Below are 14,888 nucleotides of genomic sequence, written 5' to 3'. Positions count from 1 at the left end.
AGAGTGGGTAGAAGCTGGCATTGTGTTTCCCTGGCTTGGAGAGCAGTGCTTTGTCATCCCTGCCGAGAGGAGAAAGCCTCCGCCACAGAGCGGGCCTCCTGTTAGGACTGCCGCTGGGAACGCAGACCCACACTTGTTTTACTGGAAGAACAAGATACCATCAGGGCAGAGAGTGCAAGCCGCCCTCCGTGGGGGGTTAGCCTTTGATTTTTATTGGCATGACAAAGCAGTACAACATTTATTTGAAGTGAGGGGGAAAACACTCTGGATTTCACTGGTCATAGAATGCAACTCAGACCTCCTGCAGGCCCGACTTCTAGGGAAGTGCCCCCCCTTCTGGCCCAAGCTGTAGCACCCAGATAGGGCAGCCAGAGCTACACAGTTGCTATGAACAGGTCACCTCTCTGCCCAGGGAAGGCCCGTGAACAGAGCTCAGGCTAGGATAGCTCAGGCAGAGTGGGGGTCGCTATTAGCTGCCGAGGCTCTGGGAATGGAGTCTGAGGGTCAGATCCCACTCCCTGCTTTCTCATTTGGACCTTGAGCACGTGATGGTCCTCAGAGGGCCAGAAGTTTAGGCTGTTGTCACCATGAAACTAGACCTGGAAGAGGGTTGAGCCTGGAGCATGGCATAAGGTGGCATGCCCCGGTGGCAGGTAGATCGTGGCACTGTACCCAGGGAGAAGTCTGCTGTGGTCCTCCAGCCACGCCACTTCCTCTGTGGTGCAGGCTTAGCTCACAGTGATTGAGCTGCTTGTTCTCTGCTCACCCTGGCAACCAGCGTAATGAAGAGAGGCTCTGCTCTGGGTACCAATGTGATGGGGAGAAAGGGAAAAAAAAACTGCTCAGTACTCTTGCTAATTTGCTAGATTAGTACCTTACTATAGAACTATAGTCAGAGAGAGGGACGCTTTCATCTCCTCTAATGAAAGTGCAGACTGTAAAGCCAGTGCTCCCTCTTGGGTCCTTTTCCCAACGGATCCATTCAGCAGCCCACCCTCAGTGGGAGCCTTCCGCACTCAGCTGAATGAAATTGAAACTCCAAGATTGCACTTGGGCTGCTCTGAATAGAGCTTTGTCTAAAGCTGCTGCTGCTCACGTCTCTGTCCCCCAAGGCTGTGCCTTTGCAAAGACGAGATCGGGACCAGCAGCTCTTATTTTAAAGCCAAAAAGCAGGCCGTAGTGCCTTGCTCCACAATTGTGCCTTTGGGGCTCATTCAGTTTACCGAAACTTGGTGTGTTTGACCATCATTTAAAGACTAGACATTATTAGCTATTTACCCTCCTGTCAGAAACGTTCTTACTCTTGTGTTTAATAAAAAGACAAAACTGTGATAAAGAAAATCTTTGACTTGCTGTAGCTGCCACATGACAAGACAACCTATTGAAAAGTGAACTGTTTGAATCACGCATTGTTTGGTCTATAAGGCACCAAGTAACCAGTTTGACAGTTTGTGTCCCCCCAGTGAATTGGCTTATTTCATTGGATTCAGTGAATTGGCTGGTTGTTGTGGCTTTGTGTGGACACAGCTCTCGTTTTGTGAGGCCTAGAACGGAGTTAAAGTTTCTAGTGTGAATGAAAACCAGCTGGGGAGTCAGGCTGCCCACACCCCTGGGAGGGATGTTGGCTTTGACAGACAAGTGGAATGTGATAAGAGCTCTTTGTAACTTGCTCAGAAAAACTCAGTGTGTGCTTCTGCGCTTAGCTCTGCTGAGTGAGCTGCAGGACCAGACACCTGGTTTGCTGTGGCCCAGCACTGGAGAGGGTTAAGCAGGAGGGTCAGGAGCTCAGGCTCATCTTTGGTGCAGAGTGAGTTTGAAGGCAACGCAGGCTACCAAAAACTGCCCTTTAAAAAAAAAAAAAAAAGACTTTTCTGACTTCTAAAAAAAAAGGTTTGTTGGGGCCGGAGAGATGGCTTAGTAGTTAGGCATGCAGGCTAAATGCATGTACATAAAAATAAATATTTAAAAATTTTAATTTTTAAAAAAGATTAGTCTTCTAAAGAAAGTACTTCGGCTTCCATGTGCAAGCACCTCTGCCCTGTAGGAAGGCAGCACTCAGTCCAGTGCCAGGGCATCAGTGGGCGCTCGTTTCCTGCCATGTATGTGGTGTCCAAATGTGCTAGATAGTGGTCCTCAGTGATAGCTTCTGAACATGTGTGTACCTTGTGTTACCAGACGGAGCTACTGAATACTAAGGGGTTCTTGAACCAGCACCCGCCCCCCCCCAACTTAATTTAAAGCTAACATGGAAAAGGCACCAGGCAGGCAAGTAATTAAAGACAGAGGGTTTATGGGGATACAGTGTGGAGTTAAGAGTGGAAAGGGGAGACTAGACTCTTTTCACATGGGTACAGTCTGTAATGTGGCTGCCACAGAAACAGAAAGGTAATACCCAGTAACAGCAGGTGGTTTCACTTGCATGGGTTCCCCCCCCCTCCATTATTTTTTACATGCGAATATTTTGGAGCACAGTTTGGGGATATGATGCATGGGGACAGGTGTGGTCTCAGTGGGGTAGGACTGCAAGGCTTGCTTACTTCTTCACAGCTTTGGCTGGATCAGGAAACAGAGCCCATTCATACCCTAGAGGTGAGGTGGTGATATCTGCTTTTGATCCCAGCATTTGGGAGGTAAGGGTAGAACCATCAGTTCAAAGCCAGCCTCAGCTCCACAGTGACTTGGAGGCCAGTCTGGCTACATGAGACCCTATCTCAAAAACAAACAGGTGAACAACCTACTCTGCCTACTTTACCACCAGTGTGCAGTAGAGTGGTGAGTTTCTGAGCCCAGTCTTTTACACCACTCCCATTTACAAGAAAGTTGCTAGTATTCACTGCTCATGCGTACTTGTTAAGACCAGTGACCCGTTTGAGTGTTTCCATTCAAGCAGGGACTAGGTTAGTACGTCCACTTCTTCACGCTGCTCCTCCTAAGAACATGCTGCTGTGGTTTCAGCCTTCAGAGCTAGCCAAGTAGGGCCAGCATAAGCATGGAGGAACTGAATTAGCCATTGAGACTTTAAGACGTTGTTTTAAACTCATGCCCATGGATTTCCGGTTTGTTGCATTGTTTTGTGAGGCAGTCTCTATGTAGCTCAGGTTGGCCTCGAGTGCAGTTCTCCTGCCTGAGACTCCTGAGGGCTAGGACCGTGTGTACCGCCAGGCCTGTGCTTCTTAGTTTATAGTAAACTTAGAGAACTTCTGTAGTGCATTTTTGCTGATAAAAATAGACAATCTTTTAACTCTCCGCTTTAGCTTGCATATACTTGTTCCTTAAATAAAATACAAAGGACAAAGAATTGCTGTGGTGCTTCCCTAAGCCAGCTTCCCCCCGTCACCTGGTCATACCAAAAGACCTCTGCAGGACCCAGGGGAGGTCAGTTGCAGTCAGGAATTGCCCAACCCCCCCACAACCCCCAGGCCAGGCCCCCAGCTCTGGAGAGCCAGAGTCAGTGTGCGTGGGAGTCCAGGCCATATCTGGACCCAGCTGCCGCTCCTACCTTCCCACAGCTGCAGTGTCCACGAATTGAGTCTCAAGATTCTCGGCTTGCCAGACTCCTTCACTCTGCCATCCTCCCTTTCCCCTCTCAGGAGGGCTAGATGGTGGGGAGGCCAGGGTTGTGTTCTTCCTGTTTTGCCCTAAATTAAGGTGCTCTAAGCTGATGGTGCTGGGAGCATGGATAGCTTAATTGGAAGGGCCCCTTTGACGCTCTCTTGGAAACACGAGACTAATTGTTCACTAGAAAATCATAGTGTTGGTGATGAAGTCAAGAAGGGGTGAAGGAGCCCGAGTGGTGCTCTTTGCTTTGTTTTTCAAGCTGAGCTTTTACTATATTGTCCAAGCTGCCTATTCAGACTTGGGCAGCCCTCCTGCCTCTGTCTCCCAAGCACTGGGATTGCAGGTGTGAGCTAGTACACACAGCTTTAAGTTTGTTTTTAAGGAAACCAAACAGTCTGAAACGGTGGATCCGTTATTCATTCTATGAGCATATTTCTAAAAGGATAGGAGGAGGTGACTTAAGCTGGGGCCACCCTCACCTGGGGCATTGACATATGTATTCCTGGAGGAAGCAGCGTGTGCTTTGGCTGCAGTTGCTCACAGCCTTTGTAGAGTCTCTGATCTGTGCTGTGAAAGGGGCTGATGACACCTTTGCCTTGCAAGATGGCTGCGGGGTCTCAACACCTTGCTTCCTTCCTAGGGAGCTGCTTGCCCTTGCATTGTTTGACCCACTCGAGGCACAGATGTGTGGGTCATTCTAGGGCGTGGCCTCGCCTAGCTTTTTCCAGCATGGCCTGCTAATTGAGTGCCCCCAAAAGAAGATGGATGTTGAGAGCACCTGCTGTGAGAGTGCTCCCTGTGATTCCCTGAAGAGGGACATGAGCCCTCTGGCAGGCCACTTGGGAGAATGGCAATTGCAACTAAAATGTACGCAGTAACCCTTCAGATGCCGGAAGTGTTGGTAATCTCTGGAGCTAGCCCACAGGCTGACCAACTGCCCAGTGAGGAAGGTTTAGAATACTTGTGAAGAATTCCTTCTAGTTTTGTGATGCTCTGGAGAACCTTCAGCTATCTAAAGAATGGGTTTGACACTCTGTAATCCAGGGTTTAAATCTTAAGAGAGTGCACGAGGGGCGGTGGGGTGGAATTCTTGTCACTTGGCAAAGGGGATAGAGCCTGTCTTCATTGCCACATTCATAGGTGAAGGGTCCAGCTAGATTTTGGACTCTTTGAGGTAAAAGAGACAAGAAGCAGTCTGACGTATCTCTTATCTGCTCTCTTCTCTGAAGCATAAGTATTCAAAATAAGCCTACTCCTGAGAAATTGTAGGGGCCCCACAACTGTTTGAATGGAACTGCTTTAGGGCCCCCCCCCTCGTTTGAAATTGCCTGATAGAAGCTGGGCATAGTGGCCCATGCCTAGAATCTCAGTACTGAGGAGGCAGAGACAAGAGAGTTCAGGACCTTAAGGCCAGGCTGAACTCTCAAACAGTAGTGTTAGTAGCATTAGTGCTGCTGCTGCTGCTGCTGCTGCTGGTGGTAGTAATGGCATCTGGGACTGGAAAGATAGCTCAGAGGTCAAGAACACTTAGTGCTCTAACCAGAAGATCAGAGTCCAAATCCCAGCCTTCACATCAGGTGACTCACAGATAACCCACTGTAACCGCCTCCAAGGGACCTGACAGCACTGCCACCCATCTCGGGCATCAGTGGGTACACATGCACGCACACTGACTGGGTTGGCTAACTTTTTATCAACTTGACACAAGCTAGAGCCATGTCACCATGTTGGCTCTGTTTATTAACAATTAAACTTTATTATACAACCCAACTACAGAGCATTTTCTTGACTGATGACTGATACAGAAGGTCCCAGCGCACTGTGATCAGCACCATCCCTGGACAGGTAGTCCTGAGGTCCATAAGGAAGTAAACTAGAATAAGGCGCCGCGGTGCCCCCCTTTAGTCCCAGCATCTGGAAGCAGATGCAGGGGGAGCTGTGAGTTTGAGACCAGCCTGCTCTACATGGCCAGTCCAGTCAGAGCTACACAGTGAGGCCCTGGCTCAAAAACTAAAATAGGAGAAAGACGGCCAGGCGGGCAGGAAGGTCATTCCCCAGTGGTCCCCGCTTCGGTTCTTGTATCCAGGTTCTTGCCTTGAGTTCCTGCCCTGACTCCCTTGAATGGTGGGGAGTAATAGAGAGTTGTAAACCGAGGAAAAGTCCTCTCCTCCCCAGGTTACCCGTGGCCTATCACAGCGATAAAAAGCAAGCTGACACATACACACAAATAAAATCTTCAAAAAAAGGTCCAAGTGAATTTTGATAAACCAATGTATATTACCTTTAGAAGTTCTCCAAGTAGTCGGTGCGCTTTCACTCCTTTCCCAGCATCCATTTCTTCATTCTGCCCATCCCAAGAACTCCCAAGAAGCTTACCTGGACTGTAGTGCTAGAAGAAGCACAAGCTCCGCAGCCTCACAGACCCACCTAGGGGGGCCTCCAGGCCTCCTCTCTACCTTTCTTTCTTCCCTCCTGCCCTCCGTCTCCCCCCCCCCCCCCCCCCCCGTCCTTCCCTCCCTCCTCTTTCTCTTGCTCCTCCTTCTCCATTATTTTCTGTGTAGGCCCAGAATGTCTTGTGCCTATAGAGATCAGAGGACAACTTTCAGGAATAGATCTTCTTCTTCCACCATGTGGGTCCTGGGAATAGAAAAGGGTCCACAGCCTTTAATAACAGGGGTCTTTATTTGCTGAGCCAGCTCAGTGGCCCCGTGTTTTTAGTGTGCATGCTTTTTGTGGGAGTGGGGTATCCTGGGTACATGGAAAGCAGTAACACGCTATCCTAGGATCACGGGAAGGGGCTGGGGTGGGAGTCTAGTAGGGGAGTGCTTGCTGTCGTGAGGTTCTCTGCCCTAGGCTCAGGCAGGGAGAAGGAAGGAAGGAAACTTAGAATTTGATGCATAGAAAGTACTTGGGTAGCCGGGCACGGTGGCCCAAGCCTGTAATCCCAGCACTCAGAGAGACAGAGGCAGGAGGATTGCTGTGAGTTTCAGGCCAGCCTGGTCACAAAGCAAGTCCAGGACATCCACATACATAGAGAGACCATGTCTTGAAAAAAAAAAGAAAGAAAGAAAGAAAACTTGGGTGAACAAATCTGTAGCCAGTACCTTGGTAGCATGCACCTGAGCGTTGTTCTCAGGACTTTTGTGTCAGTGTGACTAGATGCTAGAACTAGGCCTGCAAGGCATCTGGTGCTGATTGGGAGAACTGAGTTCCACTCTTTGCCTTAGCAGTGTTTTCTTTGGAAGTCGCTTCAGTTTTCCAGAGGAGTAATGCTGTCTTCATTTTGACAGAGAAATTTGTCAGGACTAGTGGAAGTGCTGTTTAATACAGCCGGTCATCACTGATGGTTCACACTCCAGAACTGACCTTTTAAATGGCAGGGACGGTTAAAAGGAGAGCAACAGTGTATGTCAGCTGAAGACTCCCCCCATAACGCTCTGTGCTATCGGAAGGGCGGGGGCGGGGGGGCAGCTAGACATGGTAGAATATTTGACCCAAGTCATATCAGTCATATTGAAAGCCTTGAAATCTCTTCCTTTTGTGAGATAGGGTCTTATGTAACCTAGCCTGGCCTCACACTCGCTATCTAGTCAAAAGTGGCCTTGAACTTCTGATCCTCTTTCTCCACCTCCAAGTGCTATAAGTAAAGGCATGTACCACCACACCCAGTTTTATGTGTTGTTGGGCATCAAACCCAGAGTGTTCTGTGTGCTAGGCAGCAGGCTGTCAACGGAGCAGCAAGTTAAATTCTTTTGGGGGCTGTGGGGATGAGTTTCAGTGTGGTTTTTTTGGGCTGGCCTTGAGCTCAGAGATCTGCCTGCCATCCTGCCTTCTGGGACCACCAGGCTTTATTTATTTGTTTATTTTTTAGATAGGTTTTCTCCAGCCCTGGCTGTCCTAGACTCTGTAGACTAGAGTGGCCTCAAATTCACAGAGATCTACCTGCTCCTATCTCCCTGCTGGGATTAAAGGTGTGGGCGACCACTCTGGGCTCTTTGACAATTTCATACATACATGTACAGTGTAACTTGATAATACCTACCTTTTCCAACCCTATACCACCCACTTAGCCTTCATCTCTCTCTTTTTTTTTAATAATACACTGAGTGATGTTAGCTACATGCACATGGGCAGCACATCAGTGTCCACATCCCAGAAGGAAAGTGACTCCCTCTCTCCAAGACAAATCTTATATGTCAATAGCTCCTTAGCTAGATGAAGCCTCATGAGTCCCTCCTTCATGCTGGAGTTTCCACCAGGCTTACTGTACCAGCACGCCTCCTGTGGAGCAGGCCTCAGCGCCGGTCAGGAAGCAGTTGGTTACCCCACAGCAGCCACACCACTGAGCACACGGCTGGCACATAGTGCCTGGCAGTGGAGCTTACGTTCATTATGTCGAGCTTTACACACGGATAGGTTAGCAGTCAGCATCACACACACACTGCTGGGCAATAAAGAAAGATTACAAGTCACCAGTTTGCTTCTCCCTAAAGTCAGTGCCTGAAGAGTATGGCTTGTGTCTGGCAGGGCCAAGCCACGTGGGACCCATGGACCTCCACATTGCATTACTTATCAGGCTGAGGGTTGGGCTCTCTTTGCCTTTTGATTTATTTCCAGTTAGCAGCCCAGTATACTTTTAAATTTGTCTCTACCCTCTCTGATCCCAACGCATACTCCCACATCTCTTAAATTGCATAGGAAATTCTTAAAGAATCTCAGACTAATAGGAAGTAACATGTCCCCTTCTAAGGAGTACTAAAATTTAAGGGGGGGCACAGTTTGAATGATTTTGAGGCATTCTGTCTCAGTTATAGGGTTAGACAGTATAGGTTTTGGTGATCAAGCATTTTCACTAAGTCATTTAGATCTGTGAGACTTCTTTTTCTTAGAAAGGTAAAAGGGTTTGAGGTCTTAAAGGATGTATGTTCTGGAACTTGTTTGGTAACAATAAAATCTCAGTGGCTATCACTGCCCCATCTGTCTGGTTGGTGGGCTGGTTGGTGTGATACATGGCCTCACTATGTAGCCCAGGCTGGCCTGGAACTGGTAACATTCCTGCGTCAGCTTCCTATTGACTGAAGTTGTAGGCGTGGGCGTGGGTCATGTTATTTTCTGGTTAGTAGGCTTTACTATTTCCTAATGTGGAAAACACCAAGAATTAACCACAGGCCAATAGATCACTATACTTCTTTTCTGGAAAAAAGAATGTATTGGTTTTTGCACCCATGTTTGATCTTTCCAAGGCATCAGCCATCTCTGAGTCTTTGCCGTCTATCACCATGTAGACTATTTGGAAAACTTCCTGTTTACTCCAGCGTGTGCCCAGTGGAGGATGTGGATGCCGTTATGTGGTTAACTTTATTAAGTAAACTTGGCCTGGTTCTTATAAACATCTCTGTTCTAATAATGCACTGTCACACTAAAGGTGTGGCCGTGCGACAGCTTTCCAGTATCTTGTGTGATATTTGGAGGTCAGAAAATGCCATTAGGTAGATGAGCAAATTTGGGTCTGTTCATCTGCTTGACATCTTTTCAGCACTTTGTACCAGCTGCCAGTTCCTCTCTGCATCCCTTGCTGATACACACGATACTCATTTTGTTTTTGTGTTTCCTTTTCTTTCCTGGACAGAAACCAAAGCCCAAACCCCGGCCATCCATCACAAAGGCAACCTGGGAGAGTACCTATTTTGGGGTGCCCTTAACAACCGTGGTGACTCCAGAGAAGCCGATCCCCATTTTTATTGAAAGATGCATTGAGTACATTGAAGCCACAGGTAAGCATCCGTCACAGTGGATAGTGCCCGCTACTCCCTGCAGGGAGCTTCTGGGAGAGCTGGGATTTGTGAGCTTCCTGGAAATGAGAGCTGCTAAAAGAGGAGGAGCTGGGTGGCCCGACAGCTGCGGCCTCAGTCAGGACCCTGCATGTGGCCTTGGCTAGACACAAAAGTATGTGAGAGCAGCTCTGCTTTAGCGCGTGGCTAGCTGCTTGGTAGTTGCCTGGCTATTTGTGTCCCCCTTGGAGGTCTGTAAATTACTTGAGAGTAGGGACAGGGCTTTATATGGGACACATTACATTTAATAATAGGAACAAGTATTTGAGACTGTTGTCATTCTGGCATTCTGATGAGGCATCTGAGACTCTCAGGGTCTCTGCTCTGAGGTCAGAAAACAGTCACAGTGCTTGGATGTCTTGTGATCAGGTAGGTGGGTTTTAAATTATATATATATACACACACACACACACATACATACATACATACATACATACATACATACATACACAGAAGAATATGAGACACATCAAAGGGAACTTGCCTTCAAGATTTTCTGTTTTTGAGATAACATAATTTTACTTGTGGGTTGCTTCCTTTTATTGACTTGGGCTCCGGCGTAGTCTCTGTGTCTTCCTGTTTCTCTCTACTTTCTCCCGGCTGCTCTCAGGGACCTTCAAGGAGGTCCTGGAACATGCACCTGTCACTGAATTCTCAAGCATTATTGGTTGAGCTTAAGAATGTAAGTTTGGAATTGAACTTATGACCTCTGGAAGAGCAGTCAGTGCTCTTAACCTCTGAGCCACCTCTCCAGCCCCACAACCATCTATAATGTGATTTGACACCCTCTTCTGGCCTGCAGGTGTACATGTAGGCAGAGCACTGTATACATAATAATAAATAAATAAATATTTTTTAAAAAAAAAAAAGGAAGAAAGAAAAGAATGTAAGCTCGGAAGCCAGGCGTGGTGATGTACACTTAAATCTTGGGAAGCAGTAGCAGGCAGATCTCTTGAGTTCCAGGCTAACCAGAGCAACACAGAGAGACCCTGTGTCAGAAGAAGAGGCCTAATAGCTAGTACAGGTCTTCTGGAGTGCTGACAGAGCTCTCAACACATAGCCCTGCTTGGTGCGGAATCACTGCTCAGTCATCTGTCCATCACTGGCTCAATAACCACTTGTAAGTGGTCTGCCTCGTGGAGGGGCCGTAGTATGAGAGGCACAGGTCATGGTGTCTGCCCATAGGCGTGCTCTAAGAGCCCTGAATCTTGACAGGCTGCTGTGGCTCTGTTTGGTGCATCTCATTCTCTGCCCATAGAGGCACTGTCATTGCCTCTGCTAGTGTGCCCAAGGAGCGACTGATGGTGGCCAGCATTGATGACGGCTACACATCAGCCGGGGCTACACAACCACCCTGGCAGTTACGCCCAGGCCACCTGTGTTCAGCAGGTCTCCTTATCAGGCGCTCACTAATCATCTTGTGGAAGCCCACTCCACAGAGTCTGTTCGGAGGGCCCTGCCAGGCTCCACTGTGAATCAGGGCTTTATGCAAGAAAAACAAAGTGAAGGAAGCCTGGGGGCTGGAGAGGTGGCTCAGTGGTTAAGAGCACTGACTGCTGTTCCAGAGGACCGGGTTTCAGTTCCCAGCAACCACATGGCAGCTCACAACTGTCTGTAACTCCAAGATCTGACGTCCTCACACAGATATACATGTAGGCTAAACACCAGTGCACATAAAATTTAAATAAATAAATAAGACCAAAAAACAAACAAACAAACAACTCTGGTCTGTAAGTCAAGCGGGCCTCCTTGGTCTGCCTTCTCTTTGCTAGGATCACAGGTGTGTGTCACACACCCATGTCTTTCCCCACTCCACCCCTTCCTCTTAGTTTGCCAATTTGAAGGTAGTAAAAGCTATTGAAGAGTTGAAAGAGCATTCATACTACACTGGCATTGTCACCTGTCACTATAAGAATATTCACCAGGGGACTGGCAGTATATTCAGTTGATAAAAAAAGCCTTTGGTGGCAAACCTACAACCCATGGTGTAAGGTAAGAAGCCCCTCAGAAGTCCTTGACCTACACACACACACACACACACACACACACACACACATACACACACACACACACACACACACACACACACACACACGAACGAATAAATTGTGAAAGAATTTTACCGAGTGCTGGGGTCTCATTGCTCAGGCATAAGTTGTGGGTTTCACCTCCAGCACCTGAAAGAAAAATATCACTACCCTTGATAGTGTTAATAGTGTCATTTCACAAGCAGTCCATTTTGAGTTTGCTCAGCTGACTTTAAACTGTTAGGGTGCAAACACTTGCACACTACACTTGACTACTGGAACTGTCCTCTCTCCGCTCAACCCCACCCCTACACCACCTCCCCTACTGCCAACATGACAGTTGCCTTACAGAATAGCCCTTTGGTGTAGAGTGCTGTCTGGACCTCTCTGCAGGCCATGTAAGCACTACCCACAGCCTCCTCATAAGTCCCCAGTGTGCTGTGACCATGGGACCACTGCATCCCCCTCAAGCAGGGCACATCTGTGATGTGAACCCTGAGAGCCGTGTAGGTTGGTGTTGAGTTATTTCCCTCAGGAGAGTGGGTGCTGTCACTGGTGTCTCGTTTCTTGCTCTTCACTCACAGGAGGAATAACTGTATAACTGCACAGTTTGATACGGGTGTCTGGGCAAGCCTGAGCAGACTAACGTCAAAATAATTTGAACCCTGGTTTCTGCATCTGTCCCCTTCATTTTTGGACCTTTGATTCATGGCTTTGGCAGATAAAACAAGCACTGCATCTTGGATTGCAGAGGGAGGGCTTGAGAGCTCAGACCGCAGCCTCGGGGCCCAAGGTGGGACCCCCACCCCCAGCATAAACAGTGCAAGTGGCAGGAGCACATTCAGCAGAGTGGGACTTCACCGTCCACAGCACTTAAGCCATCCTTGCACCTTTAGAAACTGTGGGGTTTGAGGTTTTGTTGTGGTGGTTGGCTGGGGTTTTGTGGGGGGGGATGCGGTTTATGGCGCCCAGGCTTGGTGAAGATGACCTTCTGAGTTCTTCATCCTTCTGCTCCACCTCCCATGGCTTCCTTCCTTCCTTTCTTTGATTTTTTTTTCGAGACAGGGTTTCTCTGTGTAGCCTAGGTGTCCTAGACTCACTTTGTAGACCAGGCTGGCCTCGAACTCACAGGGATCCTCCTGCTTCTGCCTCCCAAGTGCTGGGATTAAAGGCGTGCGCCACTGCTGCCCAGCCTGGCTTTCTCTCTCATGTGAAAACTGCCCTTCTCTATGTTGTGTTTATAACCTGGCTTCTGTTGAAGCTCTCCCTGAGTACATTGTCTCCTTAGGTGAACACTGGGACATCATAGGAGCAGACTGATTCTGGTTTGATCTTGTCTTTTTTTTTTTTTTTTTTTTTTTTTTTTTTTTTTTTTTTTTTTTTTTTTGGCTTTTCGAGACAGGGTCTCTCTGTGTTAGCCTTGGCTGTCCTGGACTCGCTTTGTAGACCAGGCTGGCCTCAAATTCACAGCGATCCGCCCGCCTCTGCCTCCCGAGTGCTGGGATTAAAGGCGTGCACCACCACGCCCGGCTTTGATCTTGTCTTTTTTCATGACCAGTTTCTTTACCTTTGTCTCGTGTTGCCTGAAACTGTGTTGTGCTGAGGCGGTGGCCAGTGGTTAGAAGAGCTCCCAGATTGATTTGCAGATGCTGTTAGGCAGCTGTGGGGTCAGCCTCTGTGCTTGCTGTGCTAATAGGGTGTTAGATTTTCCATCCTCTCAGCTCCAGTTACATGGAGGGGCTGAAAGAGAGCATGTTGCTACCACAGCTGCTCTGGGACCTCCATGAGAGTCGTGGGGCGTGGGGAGGCGCGAGGCTGTCCTCCTGTCGTATGCCCTCCCTGGCCTTTGGTTTTCATTTACACGGAAAATTGGTTGAGGCCATAGAGTCACTGCTCCCTCGTGGAGCAGTGTGACTCCTAAGTGCCGGAGAATAGTGGCCAAGGTAACTGAGCTCTCTGCTTCATGACAGGAAGTAGGGTGAGGGGTCACTTTTGCAGCCTCCCTGCTCTGAGAGTACCTGCTCAGAAGAAGGTTTGATTTGGAATTGCCCTGGTGATTACGTGACGTCCAAAGCCTGGGTCTCCAGCCGCACTGAGTCAGGCTTTCCAGTGGTTCAGGAAACGTTCATGCTGCAGAATCACAGGACCCGTGAGGGCCTTGTTCCTCAGTGCATCCCGGACACTCAGCGCCTGGCACCCACTGGGCACAGCAGCTGTTCCCCGACTGCGACACAGCCTCGTCTGTAGTAAACCCTGCTCTTGGCGCAGAATAACGTGTTAGACCAACTCTGCTGTGAGTTCTAACCTTGTTCTCTGAGAGGAGGTGGGGTAAAGCGGTACCCAACGGTGTCCGTCTTCTAGGCCTTTCGTAATTGGTTTGCTTTCTGAGGGGTCCCCAGTCTCCAGCCCTGTAGTAAGTGTGGCAGGCAGAAGTGGTTTCGTGGGCAGAAGGGACCTGTCTGCCGTCCTAAATCATAATACTCAGGTGTTTCTGTGCACATGTAGGCCTCAAATTTGAGGTTACATTTTTTAAAACTTCACTTTTATATATGTGGGTGTTTTATTTGGGTGTGTGTCTGCACTGGGTGTGTACAGGGTCTGTGGCAGCCAGAAGAGGGCTCTGAACCCAGAACTGGACAGCTGTGAGCCACCATGTTACTGCTTGGATTTGAGGGACCTCTGGCCACTGCACTTGGCCACTGAGCTGTCTCTCCAGCCCACTCTTGGCACATTTTAATTTTAGTTAGTTCCCAAGGTTAAAAATGTCCCTGAAGTCAAGGAAGCTTGGTAGATGCCACGTAATGTCAAGATGGCTTTGCTGTCATCAGCCCACACTGCCTAATCTGTACATGTTTATGCATGTTGGTGTGAGCTATCATTGTTTAGGACGTGTGTGTGTGTGTGTGTGTGTGTGTGTGTGTGTGTGTGTTTGTGTTTGTTTCATGATAGATTTTCTATTGTTTGAAAAACTCAGGGGTGGTGGGAAGCTAGGTGGGCAGGGACATCCTAACCCTCTGTCCTTCTGGGGGGACCTTGCTGCCGTCACAGAACAGGGTTAGCATCACTGCGAAGAAGATGGTAGTGTGTGTGCTCCTGTCCTCTAACCTCAGGAGCCACGTAAACCACACAAGCCTTGAGAAAGCCTGGCATCCCTAAGGGCTGCCCGGGGTTGGGTGCAGTGTTGCACCTGAAGCCCATTGGTTTTTAAAGTTCCTTGTGGGCCAGGTGTGGTGTTGACGTGTGAGCACTCAAGGAGGCAGAGGCAGACAGCTCTGAGGTTAAGGCCAGCCAAAGCTACCTAGTGAAGGCCTGTCTGAAAGAAGTGGGAAGTCCTAGAATGAGGTAATGCCACCACCCCACCCCCCCCTTAGTGACAGTGCAGTGTGTGGTCTGTGAAGCAACTGCTGCTGGCCCATCTACCCTTCCGGAACACTGAACTTTGCTAGACAGCGTAACTGGTCAGGCTTGCCTG

At 48.7% G+C, this 14,888-nt stretch overlaps 1 protein-coding gene across 3 annotated transcripts in view; it reads left to right on the top strand.

Moving 5' to 3' along the window:
• Positions 1–14,888, top strand: part of ARHGAP35 (Rho GTPase activating protein 35) — a 104,785-nt gene that overhangs the window by 51,665 nt on the left and 38,232 nt on the right. For all 3 annotated transcript variants that reach the window (XM_084770991.1, XM_084770993.1, XM_084770992.1), the window contains exon 3: positions 9,188–9,332. In XM_084770991.1, coding sequence (XP_084627117.1) covers positions 9,188–9,332 — 145 coding nt within the window. The remainder of the gene's footprint in view (positions 1–9,187; positions 9,333–14,888) is intronic.

The sequence above is a fragment of the Acomys minous genome, assembly GCF_964271855.1.
Source record: "Acomys minous genome assembly, chromosome: 20".
Classification (NCBI taxonomy): Eukaryota; Metazoa; Chordata; class Mammalia; order Rodentia; family Muridae; genus Acomys; species Acomys minous.
This window is presented reverse-complemented; position numbering and strand designations above follow the sequence as displayed.